Here is a 19,542-nt window from a genome sequence, read left to right as displayed (position 1 = left end):
GAGGAGGGCAGCTGAGGTCCCTCCGGCCAGATGCGAGAAGCCTTCATCTGCCTCTAGGTGGAAACCTAGACTTCTAGGGTCCTTGGGGTGGCAAGCAGCTCTCTGCTGAGTAATATGTCAGCTTGGCTGTCCCCTTGTGGTGCTGAGGGGAATGGTCCTCGAATGTCGGGGAAGAAGCCCTGATGGGGGAGAGAGGGAAAGGCACATTCTCTCGGTTGTTTCTCTCTCTCTCTCTCTCTCTCTCTCTCTCTCTCTCTCTCTCTCTCTCTCTCTCTCTCTCTCTCTCTCCCTCTCTCCCTCTCTCTGTTTCTTTCTCTCTCTCCCTTTCTCTTTGTCTTTGTCTCTCTCTCTCTCCACTTGAGGTGAATAGTGATTAAGGAAATACTGGTTTATGTTTTCTTATCAATAAAATGAAGAACTGGAACTAGATAATCTTCAGGGTCCTTTCAGGTTCTGAAATGTACTGATTCTTTTGTACCGGGATTCTTTGCCTTGTCTCAAGTAGATAGGGCACTGGTCCTGGAGTCAAGATGACTAGTGTTCATATCCAGCTTCTTGTCTGTGGTTTCCTAAATTGCAAAATGAGGATTTTTTAAAATAGTGACTGCTTTCCAGGATTGTTGTGAGGACAAAACAAGATAACATTTATAAAGCACTTTGCAAACCTTTAAGCGATATATAGCAATATCATTACTACTCTTATTGATGCTGTGACTGCTGCTTCTACTACTGTTCTTCAATGACTCTTTTATTCTTGACCTGAGAGCACTAGCTAAGGACTGGGAAAGGACTTGAAACTTGTCACAAGAGATCCATCCTTCTCGGGTTATTTAAGTAAGGGAGACAAGGGGGTAAGGAGGAGATGGGGGAGAAGTGGTCCATAAACACAATTCTAGACCAAAGTTAGATCCACTGACCCACTTCTAGATATAGTTGACCCACCCATAGCACTCATAGTTTCATTTGGTCTTGGATCTAGAAAGGAAATTCTGTATACCCGGGGTGGAATTTCTTTGGGGTGATGACCTAACTTCATCATCAAACAATCATTATAGTTTAAGATTTTTTTTTTTTTACACAAGTCAATCCTATCTGCAGCTGAGGACAAGAGGCCCAAAGGACTTTGTCTCACTGTAGAGAACTGTTCTAGAAAGGCTTGTTGGTTCGGCAGTCACAGTAAATAGTTTGATTCCTACCTTCATCACTTCCTATTTTTGTAACACGAGGTAACCTTTCTATGCCTTCCCCTTCTTTCTTTTAAAATGAAGGGATGGATGGGATGATATCAAAAGAGCCTTCTTCTAAAACCTATGACCTTGTATGCTTATTTCTGGAGTAATCTGAAGCTTGTTAATTCTCTGCAAGATTTTCATATGCCCATGCAGCTTCTTCCCAATATCTCTAAACTACTTTAAATCTCTGAATAGAATCAGGCTTTTTGTTCAGGAAAGTGGGGGTTTGTGTGATATTTTGGAAAGAATCATAATTTCAACTATCACTTACTTTCTCCTTTCCTTCTTCCTCCTTACATTTAATCCCAATTCTTTACAAGGCAAATGGGGTTAAGTGACTTGCCCAAGGCCACACAGCTAGGTAATTATTAAGTGTCTGAGACTGGATTTGAACCCAGGTACTCCTGACCCCAGGGCCGGTGCTTTATCCACTGCACCACCTAGTCACCCCAACTCTTCATTTTTTATATACAATAAATAGGAAGGATCCCTTATGCCCCCAAACCTCCAGGTACCATAGAAAAGTGATTTTCTCCAGCATAGATATTGCCCTAAGGGAATTTCTGCTTATTAAAGAAGCTAGATGGCACAGCTGGATCCACAGATGGATAGAGCACTAGTCTTGGAGTCAGGAAGACAGGAGTTTGAATGCAGCCTCAGATACTTCATTCTAACTGTGTGACCTTGGGCAAGTCACTTTATTGCCTCTCATCCAGGGTCATCTCCAGTCCTCCTGATTTGTATCTAGCCACTGGATCCAGTGAGGCTGGTGACTTAGTACAGCACCCCCTCACTCAATCCAGTTCATGTGCTTATTTGTCACAGCATCATCTCCCTGATGACATGGTCTTTTTAGAGAATGGGGGACAAACATCATCTGCGCTAGGAAGTGAGTAAGGGAGGAAGTGAGTCTTTTCTACTGGTTTTCAATGTTTGTGTCTATCTCTCTGGGGCTGTGTGGGGGTGTACATACACATAAAAATAAACATATAATATATTTTATATTTATATATATTATGTTCATATGTATTTTAGATATTTATATATTCTTGACTCGAGAGGATCAGGAAATAATTTAAATAACTTTTAAAAAACTTTGATAACTGTATATATGGAAGGGTGGTATTTGTATGAAGGTAGGCCTTCATTTTTGTGGGTGACTGGGTTCAAATTCTGATAGTCTCTTGTGGTATATTGACAAGTCACTTCCTATCTGTGGGCTCAGTTTCCTCATTGATAAATTCAGTTGATTGAATTAAATGCTCCCAAAGTCCCTTCTATGACTCTTAGGACTGTTATTGAATCCCTGAAGCTACTTCAGGCAAGCCATTCCCCATCTCTAGGCTTCAGTTTTCTCTTCTGTAAAATGGCGTTAGAGATTCTCTTAAGTTCTCTTCCAGACCAACATTCTATGGTTTTATTTGGGAATGTCTGGGAGTTTGTGTTTTTCTAGACTGCTTTCATTGCTGAAGTTGGTTTTTGGGTCTACTTGTTTCTTCTATCAGCTAACCACTGTGTGTCATCTGTATGTCAGTATGCGAGGGAATCAGTATCCGTTCTCTGGCTTCTCTGTAGTTTTGGGTGTCTGGGTGTCTGTCTCTACAAACTCAAACGATGTATGGGCTGGGCTTAAACAGCTGAATCTTCTTTCATGCTCTTTTTCTTTCTAACCTGAGAATACAGGAAGCTAAAGTGTGAAACCCAAGTCATCGAAAATACCACACGACTTGTCGTCATCAAGATAGACCAGTGAAAGGCTGGGGACTCCAAGCAGAGAGGAAGCAAATTCAAAAGAAAAGGGGGAACCAGAAGGAGAGAGTCAAGAAAGGATTGTAATAAAAGAATTAAGTAGCCGGCAGGGACATCGAAATGGTCAAGAGATGGGTGAGGTGATAGTAAAGCAAGGCTTCCTTTACTATCAGCAGCAGCAGACTTTTGGGAAGGTAAGGAACCTGGGAGTGGTTTAGGTAGAGGGCGGCTACAAAGGAGCTTCCCTGGGTGCTCCAGACCCCATGTGGACATTCTCTGGATCCTGAGTACTATCCCCAGGATTCTTTGCAGACAGGTTCAAGAATCCAGAGTGAAGTTTCTTGGAAGATGGTCACCTTCCTAAGTCCTCTGTCCTCTTTGTTGTGGTGCAAGAATGTCTACTACTCTTGGAGAAGGAAATGGGACAAATTCAAGCGTCTGTTGTTCTCATTGTAGTTCCTTTTGCTGCTGGAGGGTGGGAGAACTGGCAGCCTCAAGGGTGATTGGGATTGGGATCTCTCAGCAACCCAAATAGCCTTGCTGAAAGGTAATTTGAGTGCTTCACTGTCTCACATTCCTTGGAGAGAAGCTTCAATTCTGACCATCATATTGATGTTCATATGCCCAGAAGCTCCTTTTTCAATGATTACTGGTGGTGGGGGTGGGGAGAGGAGGGGAAGAGGGAGGAGAAGGACCCAGGGAAAGTTGAAGGAAGTTCTGTGAATCCTTTTATGACCGGCTAACCAGGACTGGAGGACTCAACTCTAGGCTCTTCCTCTGTTTTATTCATTACTTCTTTGGAGTTTGGGACGAGAATGGCTCTGTAACTTGATCTGATTTTTTTTTTTTTGCCTTGGTTCTGGTATCTCTCTGTCTCTGACCTATGCTCTATCTGTGTGGGTTTTCTTTCGATTTGTGTCTGAATATTTTTCCATTTGATTGCCTTCCTCAATTTTGGGTAATCTTTCCCAAGCTGACTAACCTCACTCAGTTGATCTTAGTGTCAATCAACTAATCTCTTCATGTGTCTAATTCTCATAATCTGTTATTCTATCTTTTTAATTGGTTGTGGCAGTGGTTGCTGTGGGGTTCTTACTGCCTCTGAGTCTTTTTTTTGAAAAGTCTAAGTCATAGTCTCCCTGTCTCTGGCCTGCTTACATGGTTCTATTTTCCCAGGAGTTAGGGACTGTCTCTTCAGGTGCCCTACTTCACCTCTCTCTCTCTTCTCCCCCTGATTTTAGAAGTGGCGGCGATTCTGGGCTGTGCTGTATGGAGAGTCCAGCTGTTCCTTGGCACGGTTGGAGCTTCAGGAGGGTCCTGAGAAACCCCGTAGAGGGGAGGCTGCTCGGCGAGTCATCCGACTCAGTGACTGTTTGCGGGCAGCTGAGGCTGGAGGGGAGGCTGGCAGCCCCAAGGATACCAGTCCCTTCCTGTTGGAGACCACTGAGCGTCTGTGTCTTCTTGCTGCCCCCACCCTTGAGCGCAGTGAATGGCTCCAAGCCATTTGTCACCTGGCTTTTCCGGTGAGGAGCCTAGAGGTTGGATCCTGAGTGGGCTGGGGCGGGAGCTAGGGGAGGGGAATTGCTAGATGCTTTCTGGCGGGACTGTCCCACCCAGGGACATTGGGGTTAAAGAGAGAAGACCAGGAGGGAGCAGATTAAATTGGGAATGGTCTAAGAGATTAGAGGGATAGCTGGTAAAGAGATAGGCAGATTTGGATGTGGAAAAATGGGCCTTAATGTGCTGCCTTGGTAGGAGAAACTGGGATTATTTGGGGGATTGGGACTGGGGTGAAGTGGCTCTTGGTGAATTTTTGCCCCCTTTCTGCAGAGAATAGAGCGGAGAGAGCCAATAGGGCAGAAAGACTCAACCTCAAAGAAGCATAAATTGCCATGCATGGAAGAGAATGTCCTCTACAGCACTGCATCCTCAGGTGAGAGGGAGCTGACTAGATCCCCCTGGATTAGTTTTGAAGACTAGTATGCTCTCTAAGCGTGAATGCTACACAGTCACAGGATTGGGGGAAGGGAAGTGGCAGGGCCCCATCCATGGCCCACTTGCTTCCTGCCTTGTGGTTCCGGCTTGGCCTCTCTCTCACCCCCCTCCCCACCACTCCCTTTTATCTTTAGCTCACCATCACATCCGGGGGGTGATCCAGAGGAGGGGTGGGGGTGGGGACCAGAGGCATGGACCACAAGATCAGCCCAAGGTACAGTCCCTTACCACTTGGCGCTGCTAGTTTCAGCAAGGTGGGAATACCAAGATGCTCTAGCGAGGGTGGCAGGATCACTCTGAAACCTTCATTTTTCTGATTTGCTTTTTTTTTACTGAATTGTTTGTATGTCTGAAGTATCTGATGGTAGACCAAGTCCTTTTCCTTCTCTCCTTTTCCCTAATCCTTTTTTATCCAGTAAATGAAGGCAGTTGGAAATAGAGAGGTCAGAGTGAAAACCCCTTTCCCACCTTCCCCACTGCAGTCTTTCCCCATCTAGGTACTAGATGTATCTATAATGAGTAGAGGCTAGGACAAAGGGTTTACTTGCAACTGGGTTCCTATGGATGGGAGCTGGAAGACTTTAAACCATTGGGGGGTTCTGGCAGCAGCAGCATCTGCAGGAAGGATGTGGGCTTGAAGCTTGGAGTGGATGTGGCTGGGACTTGATGCCTGCGGGGGTGAATGTGTCGGCTTGAAAAGAAGGACTCTTCTGGAAGATTTGGGGAGTGTGGAATCATTCAGAGAGATTCTTCTTTCAGGATAATTGGAAGAAGAATATTGCTCTAAGGATCTGAGCCACTCAGAGCAAAGGTGACTTAGACTAGTTTATCTCAAATAGCTCCCCTTTTTCATAAAATTTTTTGATATCTTTTGTTTTTGCAACACTTTTATCTTTAGAAAATTTTATTGCTGTCTTTATTTCTTTATTGCTTATTTATATCATCTATATCTCCCAATATCATTCCCCTTCTGGGGAGTCATCCCTTATAACAAAGAATAAAAGAAGAGAAACAACAAATTAAAAAAAAACAATTCAGCAAAACTAACCAACATATCAACTAAGTCTAACATCTAGTATTGTCCACCTGTGGTCTCCCCAACTCCTCAGCACTTCTGTCACATCTCTTCTCTGATGCTAACTTTACAGCATTCCCACAACGGTCTCTTTCCCCTCCATAGTGACCCCGAAGAAGGATTTTGTTGTGACTGTGAGACCCACAGAAGCAAGTGAGCGGTGCCGGCTTCAGGGATCTTATAAACTTAGGGCAGGAGAGAGTGCCTTAGAACTTTGGAGTGGCTCTGAACCAGGCACTATATTATATACTTGGCCCTATAGATTCCTTCGACGATTTGGGAGGGATAAGGTAATAATACTCTGTGTGTGTGTGTGTGTGTGTGTGTGTGTGTGTGTGTGTGTGTGTGGTGGGGGTGGGGTGTTTGGGAAGGTGGGTGTGAGTGTGTTTTTTTCTTTTTTTAAAAATTTATTTAAGGCCATGGGGTTAAGTGACTTGCCCAAGATCACAGTTAGGCAATTGTTAAGTGTCTGAAGTCACATTTGAACTCAGGTCCTCCTGACTCCAGGGCCAGTGCTCTAAGCCCTGCACCACCTAGCTGCCCGGTGGGTGTGTTCTTGATGAGACGTGATGAGAAAGTTTTGGGGAAGAATGTGAGGCGGGAGATGGGAGGTGATTGAAGCTATAAGGAAGAGGAATATTAGAGAAGTAGGAGGGATGGGTAAGTGAAGTCAAAATGTGAAGGAAAAAGGGAGATAAAGAGACAGGAAACGAGGTAGTAGAGTGAGAAATGGAGAATGATTAAGAAAGAGCATAGGAGCATGAAAGTGAAATGGCAGAGAGGAGGGTAAGGAAAAGAAATTGATAGGAAGGAGACATTAGAAAGTTCAAATTGGCAAAGGAAGAGAGAATTGAAAAGAAGGAAGTCTTTAGCTATTATAGAAGAATGGTTGTTTGGAGAAGTGGGCATAAATACTGAGGACATGGGTAGAGCTATATAGTCATGTTTGTTCAGGGTCAACCACTACAAACTGGGGCAAGTATCAACCTTAATTAAGGTTGGGACTAAGGCACTACTAATTGGTATGGGAAAGTTAGAGAGACCTCAGAACCTTGTGTGAGGCCATTCTAGGCAAGGATACAAAATAGGTAGGGGCAGGACAATATCCTGATCCTCTTGGCAGCCTTTTCTTTTAGTGAGTTATTTTTTTCTTGCTAACCTTGTCCTAAATTCTGTTTCTAAACTACTCTAAATTTCTACTCTCAAGCTAGAAAAAGTGCCTCATCCAAGTTACTGAGCTTACAAAACAAAGAAGAGCAATTTTTATTGGGAGATGGGAAACAGATTGGAGAGGCAGACCAATAACTGTCGTCTTGTTCCCACCTCAACATCCAGGTCACATTTTCCTTTGAGGCAGGCCGGCGCTGTGCCTCAGGAGAAGGGAACTTCGAGTTTGAAACCCGTAAAGGCAATGAGATCTTTCTGGCTCTGGAGGATGCTATTTCTGCCCAGAAGAACTCTGCCTCTTTTGGAACCTCTGCTCAATCAACTGTAGTATCATCATCCTTACCACTACTTGAGAGCCCATATTCCCGGCCTCATGACTCCCTCCCCCCACCCTCCCCAACCATTCCTCCTTCTTCCCGTTATCCCAGAACCCCAGAGGGTGAGTATGCTGTACCCTTTGATTCAGTGGCTAGGTCTCTTTTGGGAAATAGCTCCAGGGAAGTACTTTCCACCCCTCCCCGTGCCTCAGTGGATCCACTCTATGACTGCATTGAGGAACAGTTGCCACACCATCCTGATCACATCTATGATGAACCAGAGGGAGTGGCTGCCTTATCTCTGTATGATAGCCCCCAGGAACCCCAGGGTGAAGCCTGGAGAACACAAGCCACAGCTGATGATGGTCCTACACGATCCTATCAAGGTGGATTAGGTGACTTCTTGGGGGCTGCCCTCTCTGGCTGGTCTGAGGGAGCTGAGTATGACAATGTGGTCCTCAAAAGGAGCCTAAAATAATGGCAAAGATGGAGAATTCAGTAAGTCCAGCCCTCAGAATGATCATGGACCTTGATTATGGTATCAGGAGTAACCCTGAGGGAAAAGGAGGAGAAAGAGGCTGAATTAGCTCTTTCTCTTCTTATTTTCTCTTATGGCTCCTCCTTGTTTCACAAAAAATCTTTCTTCCATCCAAGAGAAGAGAAAATTCTTCCTTAGGATCTTTCCACCCAGTGTTTTCAGGATGAGTCAATATTCTGAAGCAAGAAGGGTGACATGGAAAGAGCCACACCCAGTCACCCTTCTCCTTCTCTTCCTCTTCCCTCCCAGCTAGGAACTGCTACCCTAAAGCAGAACTCCTCCTTTCCTTATCTCTTAGCCTGTACCCACTTCCTGAAAGCTAAGGGGACCCTTTTGCATTGTAGGAGTCTCTTACAGGCAACCCCTGTACTGAGGGAGATCAGCTACAATTTTCTGTGATTCTTGGACATTTCTCTGATATTAAAATCCAACTCTGAGATGTCTATGTGTGACATTGAATACTATGGGGAAGGCAAGGGGTGTACTGTCAAAGAAAGTTTTTTCTGCTGAGAACTCCCTCTTCCCCCCAAGGTTTTACTTAGGATAGGAAGCATGATAAGTGCCCTACTAACCTTGGTATGCAAGGACCTGGGTTCAAATTCTGTCTCCAATGCTACCTACACTTTGGTCAAGTCAAGTTTTGGGTCTCAGTTTTCTCAAATTTAAAATGAGGTGGCTAGATTAGATGGCTTTTCATGTCTTTTCCAGCTCTAGATCTCTGATCATATGATATTTAAATCTTCTGTGAATGACTCAGTCTCCTTCCAAAGAACCCAGGGTTTAGAAGACCACAGAACTGAAAAAAAATTGGAAAGGGTCTAAATATTCTTGTAACTCTGTTCTAGGCAAAATATTGCATAGTACAGTTTTTTAAAAATGCTTTTTATATCATGAACTCTTGGCAGTCTAGTGAAGCCTAAGAACCTTTCCTCAGAATCATAATTTTGAATAATTAAAGGAAATTCTAAATTTCAGTTAGAAGTTAGTGAAAATTAAGAAATAATCTCTCTCCCCTCCACTTCCAAGTTCATGGACTCCCTGAAATCAGTCCAGGATCTATGAATGCCATACTGCAGTAGAAAGAACATTGGGTTGGGACATAGGAGACCTGGGTTCTGGTTGGTTACCTTTGATGTATAAACTCTGATAAGCCTATTTTCTTCTCTGTCTCAGTTTCCTTATCTGTAAAAATTAAGGGTGTTGGATAGCATGATCTCTAAGATCTTTTCCAAATCTAACATATAGTGATTCTAATTATGAAAAGATTTGATTTACAACATTAGTTTAATCCTTATCTCTTAAGAACTGACTGAATTGCTGTTAAAGGACTTTGAAATATTAGCTCAATAGATAAGGATTGTGGCTTTCTCCAGACCCCTGAAAACATTCCAGCAGGCAACTGTTTATTTTGCCCATATATAAGCTATTTTCCAGGTATATCACCTTTTTTTTGCTTACTGCAGTTTAGTGTAAATCCTTATCGCTACTCCCTTAGATGATCACAACAGGATTCTAATCCCTGAAGTCTTTCCCTACTCCAACCCATTTTTCACCCAGCTGCCAAAGTGAATTCCCTAAAGTACAGGTTAGACATGTCACCTTCCCTTCTAATTCAATAAACTTCCAAGTTGCTCCCTATTACCTCTAGGAGAAAATAAATCCTCCTACTGCTGAAAGCTTTTCATGACTTGCCCCTTCTATCTTTTCAGTTTTTGTACACAATACTCCTCTCAGTACACTCTCTGATCTAACCATATTGGTCTTCTTACTGTTTCTCACACAAAATACTTCGTTTTCCATTTTTATGAGCAACATCCTCCTCCCATTCCTCTATTCCCACTCCTCCCACTCCAGAATAATGCTCTCCTTTCTTATCTTTAGCTCCTTTTTTTTTTTTTAGGTTTTTGCAAGGCACATGGGGTTAAGTGGCTTGCCCAAGGCCACACAGCTAGGTCATTATTAAGTGTCTGAGGCCAGATTTCAACTCAGGTCCTCCTGACTCCAGGGCTGGTGCTCTATCCACTGTACCACCTAGCCTCCCCTGCCTTTAGCTCCTTTAAGATTCACCTCAAGCAATGACTCCTATCAAAAGCTTTCCCTGTCTTCCCATTGACAGTTTCCTTTCCTCAAAGGTTATTTCTTAGGTCCTAGGTATATATATCTATTTACGTTTATGCTGCCTCTCTCCCATTAGAATCTAAGTTTTTTGAGGGTAGAAACTATTTTTTCTTTATATCTCCATTTTTATATTTGTCATTTAGTAAAGACTTAATTAATACTTGATTGATTGATAGGAAGCAGGTAGGTTTGTGTGCTTTGCCATGTCCCTTTGTCCCAAGAATGGGACTCTTTCTCTTTTTCCTAACTTCTTTCTGGATTCTAGCTGAAGATGTCATCCTAGGAATTTTCACTGGACAGCAGTCCAGGTGGTAGTCCCACCAAAGTCCAGAAGGGGCCAGTGTTGGATCATGGTAGAAGCTGCTGGGGGCTCAGCAGCTGCTTGGGGATTTGGTCCAGGAAAAAGCGACCGTCACAACTTCATGAACATACATTCAGGAGCTAGCTACTGCAGATCCATAAAACCAGATCTAGAGGCCTGGGGATTCTGCCTCCAAGCTGCTGCTTGCCCTTTCTCATCTCATCACTTACCCATTAAGCCCCCCACTGAAAATCCGTGTGTGTGTGTGTGTGTGTGTGTGTGTGTGTGCACATGGTATCTAAGTATGTCTGTATGTCTGTGTATTTACTTAATTTGAGTTTCTTCTGTCTGTTTTTTTGAGTATATGGGGAGAAAGGCTACAAAGAAGAGGGGAGTAGAGTGGGGAACTTGGGAGAATCAATAGACTAAAGGGAGATTATTATTATGGAACCCTTGCACAATGCTTTCTTTTTATTTAAATTTTATTTTTTCTAATTACATGTAAGGCTAGTTTTCAGCATTCATTTTTTGTAAGATTTTGAATTCTACATTTTTCTACCTCCCTCCCTTTCTTCCCCACTCTGCATGACAGCGAGTAATCTGATAGAAGTTATACAATTATGTTTAACGTATTTCCATATTAGTCATGTTGTGAAAGAAAAATTAGAACAAAAGGGAAAAAACCATGAGAAAGAAAAAAAACAAAATTTTGAAATGTTAACATAGCATGCTTTGGTCTGCATTCAAACTTCATAGTTTTTCTCTGCATGTGGATGGCATTTTCCATCACAAGTCTTTTAGAATTTTCATTAATCATTGAACTACTGAGAGGAACTAAACCTATCAAAGTTGATGATCACCCAGTGTTGCTGTCCATGTTACAACATGCTTTCCTGTCTTGATTCAGTCTCTTTGTCTTGGGTCCTTAACCTGAGTGAAAAAAAAAGTGTAATCTAAGGGGAAAGCCTTACATCTGCTCCTGGCTTGATTGCAACATCTCTGTTGTCCTCTTATACTGTATCCTGGCCAATGGTACAATGAATAGAGCAAGAGACCTTGTAGTCAGGGGACTGGAGTTCAAATCCTGCCTCCAGACACTTAGTAACTCTCAATGAATTTCTTAATCTCTGTCTGCCTCAGTTTCCTCATCAATGAAATAGGGATAATGATAGCACCTACCCCCTCACCCCTGGGTTGTTTTTAGGATAAAATTAGATGACACTTATAAAGTACTCTGCAAACTTTAAAATGTTATGTGAATGTTATCATATTTCATTGCTCTCTCTTGGGAGTCTTGCTGTTGTATTCTGATGGTGTGTCTTAGAGCTGTGCCTTGGCACTGAGTATTAGTGCTGTGCCCTGGCTTTGTGTTCTGGCTCTGTATCCTGTTTCTGTGTTCCAGTGTTGCCTCTTGGCATGGAGGTCCATTGCTGAAACTTGGCATTTTGTCTATGGACTGATTCCCAAGGTTGTCCTATTAGATCCTGATGCTAAACCTTGGTGCTGTGTCCCGGTGTTACTGAATTATAGATTTAGACCCAAAAGGGATCTTTGAGGTCACCTTATCTATTTAAAGTTGAGGGGACTGAGACCCAGAGATGATGAGTGACTTTCCCAGGGTTATTCAGGTAGTAAGCAGCAGAGTAAGTAGCTCAGTGGATAGAATGCCAGGCCTGGACTCAGGAAAACCTGAATTCAAATCTGGCCTCAGTCACTTATTATCTACGTGCCCCTGGGCAAATTACAGAACCCTCCTTTGCCTTAGTTTCATCATCTGTAAAATTAGTTGGAGAAGGAAATGGCTACTACTATTCCTGTATTTTTGCTAAGAAAGCTCCAAATAGAGTCATGAAGAATTGGACAAGATTAAACAACAACCTCTAACTTCAAATTCAGATTTCTTTATATCATGTCACCTCCCATATTCTGGTGTTATTTATACCTCAGCAGTATATTCTGGGGCTATATCTAGGTGCTATTCTTTTATGTTTGTAGCTCCTGGAGTCCTCTTGACACTTAGGGCCCCTCAATACTAAACCACTTTCAAGATTTGTTATAGGTATAGGTCAACATTCATTCAACATCACAACTCATGAGTCCCCACTGTTTGTAGGAAACCAATCAGAACACATTAGCTCAAAACAAAAAACATTTAAACCCATAATTTAGCTGTTTAAGTGACAAGAAATGATTCCTTCTTCATAGACACAAGAATACATTCTCCAATTGATTATCATAATGCTGGTGGGAGGAGTTCATCCCTGGAAGAGAAGTACATGGTCAAAGCACAGGGGTGAAGGAGTATGCATGCAGGGACTACCTGTGGCCAAGGAAATACACATGAAGGGACACCTGTAATCACTTGTGCATGGGGAGGTATTTGAAAGGACACATATACAGGGAATATGTACAGCTTGGGCACATGTGTAGAGGCACACCCACCTAGGGACATATGTAGGCAGGGCATGTGTAAGGTTCACATCTCCATTGATACAGAACTATCTCTTTTATGGGGGGGGGGTCATCAAGGTGTTCTGTGCTAGATATGTATTTCTACTTACTGGATGTTGTGTTAACTCTCAAGCATTTGCACTTGTCTCAAATATTCACTGAATTCCTGACTTCTGCCAGGGTTTTAGTTTTGTTTGTTTCTGGTCATTTAAAACTCCCTATTCTCTCTTTGTCTCTCTCCCTCTCTTTCTCTTTCCCTTTCTGTCTTTGTCTCTCTTTGTGTCTCTCTCTCTCTGTCTGTATCTCTTCCTCTGTGTCTGTCTTTCTCCCTGTGTCTCTCCACCTCTGTCTCTCTGTTTTTCTTTCTCTCTCTCTCTCTGACCCTGTCTCTTGTCTATCTCTCCTCTATCTCTATTTCTGACTCTGTCTCTGTCCTTTTCTCTGCTTCTCCATCTCTGTCTGTTTCTCTAACTTTCTCTGACCCCCTCTTTCTCTGTCTCTCCTGTTTCTCCCTCTCTGTCTTTGTCTTTCTCTGTCTCCTCCTCTCTTCTCCCTCATTAGAAGTAAACTCCTTAAGGACAGTGACTGATTTTTGTTTTTTCTTCATATCTCCAGTTTTTATCACAGTACATGAAACAACGTAATAAATACTAGTTATTTCATTGATTACTTGATCTCTAGGGAAGTGAGTTGGGGAAGCGATGTAGTAAATAGTAAGCCTTTCTTTCCATGGGTAGAGAATGTTAAAATTCTGATTAACCTTAGGTCATAACAGTGGTATCCAGGTAGACAATCAGCAAAATCCAAGAGATAGCTTCAGTTTAGGATTTTTTTAGTCTTTATTTCTCTGATGCTTTCATCAAAGGTTCCTGGCCCCAGTCCATTAACTGACATAGATTTAGAGAATTCCTTTTAATTCCTGACAAATCCCAATTATTATTATACTTTAAATTCATTTCAGGGACCCCACTCTACAAAATCAATTTTAAAAAGTCAACTCTAGTGGTGTGAAGTTGGCATAAAGTTGTTCTCAACAGCCAACCACCATTCTGGTTGAAAGGGAGTTGAGCCTGGGGCCCAGACAGGAGAATTAAGTATCTCGGTCTCATTCTGCCTTTACTTTGGGTACCTGCCAGCACTGATCTCTCCCGTCTTTGTTTAACATGTTTGCTAGTGAACAAACTTCAGTGATCACTTTAACATGTGGAAATTCACATCCTATCAATATGTTCTGGCTTTGTGCCCTACTGATAGTTCCCTGGAAAGACTCTAAGAAAACTCCGTACAATGTTTAGGTCATTGTAGAGCAGACTCAGTCCTACAAATTAACTACAAATAGCTTAAAATGTATCAAGATAAACTTCTGTACCTTAATTGATTTTGTATGTCTGACAGGACTCCTCACAATGCAAATATTCTAAAAAAAGTTATTAAATGAATAAATATAAGAATAAACTAAATCAATTAAATTCAACAAATTTTCCTTCACCTCCTATGATGATGAGGACACTGCAAAATCTGTGTTTGAAAAGATTAAAAAACAATATTTTAAAATTTTAAGATGAACACATTTTGTTTTTGTCATCTTTCTTTCCAACTATATTTCCTATAATGCTTCCCACCCCCCCAACTATGGAGCCATCCTTTGTAACAAAAAAATAAAAATAAATAAAAAAATATTTAAAATTTATTTTATTTTTTTTTCTGATTACATGCAAAGATAGTTTTCAACATTAATCAGTTATGGCTTTTACATTTTTCTACCTCCCTCCTATCCCTCCCTCTTTCAACAGTGAGTAATCTGATATAGATTATACATGTACAATCGTTTTTAATATATTTCCATTTAGTCATGTTGTGAAAGAAGAATCAGAACCAAAGGAGAAAAAGCCATGAAAAAGAAAAAAAAACCATAAAACAAATTCTAAAAAGTGTAATTAACATGCTTTGATCTGTTTTCAGACTCCACAGTTTTTTCTTTGGATGTGGATGGGATCTTCAATCATAAATTTTTTAGAATTGGGCCTGTTAACTGAACTACCAAGAAAAGCCAAATCCATTATAGCTGATCATCACATATTGTTGCTGTTAATATGTATGATGTTCTCCTGGTTCTGCTCATTTTACTCAGTAACAGTTCAAGCAAGTTTTTCCAGGCTTTTTTTTTTTTGTTTGTTTGTTTTGCAGGGCAATAGGATTAAGTGACTTATCCAAGGTCAAGCAACTAGGTAATTATTAAGTGTTTGAGATCGGATTTGACCTCAGGTCTTCTAGAGTCCAGGGCCAGTGCTCTATTCACTGTGCCACCTAGCTGCGCCCCCTCCAGGCTTTTCTGAAATCTGTCTGCTCATGATTTCTTACAGAACAATAGTCCTCCATCACATTATATACCACAATTTGTTCAGTCTTTCCCCAATTGATGACCATCCTCTCAACTTCCAAATCAGGGAAATAGATATTAAAAAACATTTTTAACAAACTAGGTTGGTTCTTGTCCTTCATTAACAAAAAAGACCAAAATGACATCATTATGTTAGAAACAAATTATAAAGTGTCTGACTGTGGTTGATCAGACCAATATGAGCTTGGAATGCTCTACTGCAGGTTGGGTGCAAACACCCCATGTGAACATATGGGGTGCTTACTCTAAATTTACTCATCTCACATTTCCTTTGGATCGCTTTAATTCTTCCTTGCTCATAGAGCACAGTACCCTCTCCGATGAGGGCATGCCATGCTGGGTGATCCTAGGTCAGAGTCTCCCATGTAATACAATCAATTCTAAAATTCTCAAGAGAGACCTTCAGGGTGTTCCTGTATCATTTCTTCTGACTCCCTTGTGAATACTTGCCTTTTTTTGGGTTAGCCCTAAAATATTCTTTTTGGCAATTGTCTGTTCGGTATTTTAACAATGTCGTCAGCCCATTGTAGTTTATGCTTTCTAGAGTAAAGTTTGAATGCTTAGTGGTTTAGTAAACTAACCAACACATTAACTAGATCCAATAGTCTATGCACTGTTCCACACATACAGCCTCTACCTCTACAAAAAAGAGATGAGGAATTTTTTTTCATCTCTTCTTCAGGGTCAGGGTCAAGCTTGATTGTTATAATCACCTCACATTGTTTCATTTTATATATTTTCCATTCACACTGTTGTAGTCATTGTGAATTATTATTTTCCTGTTTCTGCTTCTCATCCCGTATTAGTTCATATAAACCTTCTCATGATGCTCTCACTTTTTCATTTTCATCATTTTCTATGTAGTAATACCATTTCACTATGTCCATGTTCCACAGTTTGCAAAACATCTTTTTCAAATTGTAATAGGGGATAAAATCTCTGAAGGTATATAAGATAAAATGAAAGACAGTCAGAGTAGTATCTCTGATAAACAGGAAGATAAATAACTTCAATGCTCTTGGCTTGGTTTTTCATTAAGCAATCTAGGGCATGTTGATAGTTTTACATGTTAATGGTTAACAGATATATTAATTGATCCAAAAGAATCAGTTGACATATGTCAATATTTATATGTATATAGGTGTGTATATATATATTTATATTTATTTATACCTATACATAAAAGAGATAGTGCATCACAGTGGCTAAAGAGCTAATCTCAAATTCAAGACCCAACCAATTAATCAACAAATATTAAATGCCTTCTATGTACTATATTAGGCTCAACTAGGTTGTGCATTGGATAGAGTGCCAGGCCTGAAGTTAGGACATCTCTTCTTTCTGACCTCAGTTCAAATCTGGCCTCAGCCTCTTTCTAGCTGTATAAACTTGGGCAAATCTCTTAACCCCCTCTTTGCTTCAGTTTCCTCATTTGTAAAATGAGTTGGAGAAAGAAATGGTAAACCCACTCTAGAATCTTTGCCAAGAAAACTCCAAATGGGTTCACAAAGAATTAAACACAACTGAAAAAAGTGAACTTTAATAGCTACAACAAAATGTACTGTTAGGTGCTGAAGGTATCAATTTCTATTCAAAGTGATTCCTGAGTTCAAGATCATCTTCTGACACATTCCTGCTCTGTGACTTTGGGTAAGTCACAATGTCTTTGTGTATTGGGCCACTCTCTTAAGATTATTAATTAATTAGGGATAGCTAGATGAGCAGTGGATAGTTCACTGGCCTTGGAATCAGGAGGATGGGAGTTCAAATCCAGTCTCAGTCACTTGACACTTACTAGCTGTGTGACCTTGGGTAAGTCATGTAACCTTGGTTGCCTTGAATCCAGGGCCATCTCCAGTTGTTCTGATTCATATCTGACCACTGGACCCAAATGGCTTTGGAGGAGAGGCACAGTAGCCCCTTACTCAAAATCCAATTCATGTGTTTATTGATCATGGCATCATCTTCCTTGATGTTTTGATCTTCTTTGAGAACAAAGGACAAAATCAAGACTATTAATTACAGTAATGGTGCTGGCCTAAATTGGTAGAAAACATTTCCTTATGTAAGTATTCCCTATGAAATCTTTGAAACCACAGGTCTAGATCCTATTCCCATCTATATAGAGATAGAAATATCTCTCAAAGGATAAATTACGTGTTTTTTGTTTTTTGAAGAAGATATTGTTTGATTGCCCTTTTAAATTCTTTCTTGTAATATTTCTTATATTTCCATCCTTTTGTGCTATGAAGTGCTCTCAGAAATTTGAGAGAGAGATGATTTTTGACTAGTAGATAGGGAAGACTTCAAGGAAGAAGTGCTATCTATCACCTGTTCATAGGATCACAGAGTTTGAGTTGGAATGACCTTTTAAGGTCATTTGGTCCATTTTACATTTGAGAAAAGGAAGACTCAGAGAAGTTAAATGACCATTCCAGGATTATACATGGCAGAACCAGAATTTAAATCCAAATCTAGCAGCCTTCCAGTCATGGAGGTCAGTCTCTGAAACTGCCTGGAGGTGAAAGAGGGAAGGACAAAGTCAGGAAACTGTCTTGAAGTTATAGTATGTGAAGGAGAATCATGTTATATAAGGTCAGAAAACTAAAGTTGGAATATGCTTATCATCTAGGTAACAAGCTGTCATTGGCATTTTCTGAGCAATGGAATAACATGGGCATATGTGTGTATTATTTTTCTAATTCTGTGGCAAGATTATTTTGACAACTTTACAAAAGATGAATTGGAGAGGGAAGAGTCTGAAGGCAGGGGGATGGAGTAAGAAGCTATCACAATAGTTGGGTAAGAGAAGCAGCGCCTGGTTATTCTCTAATTTTCTTTTACCCTCTCTTCTGCTAATATTCTCTAACCAGTGGAAGGAGAAAGAAGAACCTGTGATAGAAACTAAGAAGGAATTGTCAGAAAGGTAGGAGAAGAACCAGGAGAGATCAGGTTCTCAGAAATCAAGGAAAGTTAAAGGGTCAAGAAGAGTCTTTTTAAATGCTATAGAAAAGCCAATGAGGAAGAAGTCTAGGAAAAGATCATTGGATTTGACAATCTTACCCATTGGTGAATAGGAAAAAAGAAGTTTCAGTAAATAGGTAGGGTATATTGAAGAATGAGTGAGTAGTAAGGAAATGGAGACAATGAGTGTAAATTATGCTTCCCAAAAGTTTTGTGAGGAAGAAGACAGGGGAATTATGACAGTAACTTGGAAGAACTAGCAGGATCAATGGAAAGTTGATTTGTTTTTTACTTTGTTTGGTTTTTAGAATAGAGGAGACCTGAGCTTGTTTGTTACTTTTGGTAAGGTGTCAGTAGAGAAGAAGAGGCTAAAGGTGAGAGACAATGAGGAGGAAGGTCTCTGAAAAGAACAAAGAGATATACTATGAACTCCCTCAGTTCCTTTCCTTTATAATCTCAAAACCTTTCTATGATTTTGTTCATCTTCTCCCTTTTGCTTTATTCTCAGAGGATGTGATGATCCTTTATTTTCATCTCCTACTATCTTCTAAGACCTTGGGTCACTATTCACCCACCTCCATTTTCAATATTTCTTTTTCTAGTGTCTCCTTCCCCATTGCTTACAAAAATGATCAGATCTTGCTCTCCACACTAAACAAACAAACCCTTCTGTGACCCTGTCGTTCCCTTAAAACAAAGTTCCAGCTTTCCTTACTGGGTGAAATTTTAGAAGTAGCCTACATTCATTACCTCCATTTCTTTGCCACCCACTTAGTCCTTTATCTCCTGGAAATCTATTTTCTGTCCCCCTAAATTTGCTAGATTCTTGCCAAAGATACCTATGACTTTTAAACCACCAAATCTTGTGATCTTTTTTTTTTTTAAGGGCCTCATTCTCCCTGATCTCTTAACTGCATTTGGCACTCTTGACTGCTTCCTTTTAAGATGCTCTTTTTTGGCTTCTGTGATATCTCTCCTGGCTTTCCTTCCATCTTTAGGGTAGCAGCTGCCTTCCATAGCCTTGGTGTACCGTTCTTTTCTTTTCTCTATCTGCACTCTATTTTTGGTCATCTCATCCACTCCCTTGAACTCAGTTATTACTTTTATGAGAGATGATTTTCAAATCAGTATATCCAAGTCAAGTCACTAAGTGTCAGTCAATAAGCTCTCAAGGAGTTTACATTCTAATACTTGAGAGAAGATAATACAAAAAAGAGTTGAAAAATGGGAGAAG

The 19,542-nt window shown here is 40.8% G+C and overlaps 1 protein-coding gene across 1 annotated transcript; it reads left to right on the top strand.

The window, feature by feature from the left end:
• The first annotated feature begins 2,851 nt into the window (after window positions 1–2,851).
• On the top strand, window positions 2,852–14,644 carry DOK2 (docking protein 2). The gene is made up of 5 exons (XM_074209101.1): window positions 2,852–3,175; window positions 4,223–4,504; window positions 4,812–4,914; window positions 6,157–6,341; window positions 7,387–14,644. The coding sequence occupies exons 1-5, from the start codon at window positions 3,113–3,115 to the stop codon at window positions 8,011–8,013; spliced, it is 1,260 nt and encodes a 419-aa protein (XP_074065202.1). The 5' UTR covers window positions 2,852–3,112; the 3' UTR covers window positions 8,014–14,644.
• The last annotated feature ends 4,898 nt before the right edge of the window (window positions 14,645–19,542 follow it).

This window comes from Macrotis lagotis, chromosome 1 (genome assembly GCF_037893015.1).
Source record: "Macrotis lagotis isolate mMagLag1 chromosome 1, bilby.v1.9.chrom.fasta, whole genome shotgun sequence".
NCBI classification, from domain to species: Eukaryota; Metazoa; Chordata; class Mammalia; order Peramelemorphia; family Peramelidae; genus Macrotis; species Macrotis lagotis.
The sequence above is the reverse complement of the archived record's forward strand: the minus strand, read 5'-3'. Positions and strand labels throughout refer to the sequence as shown.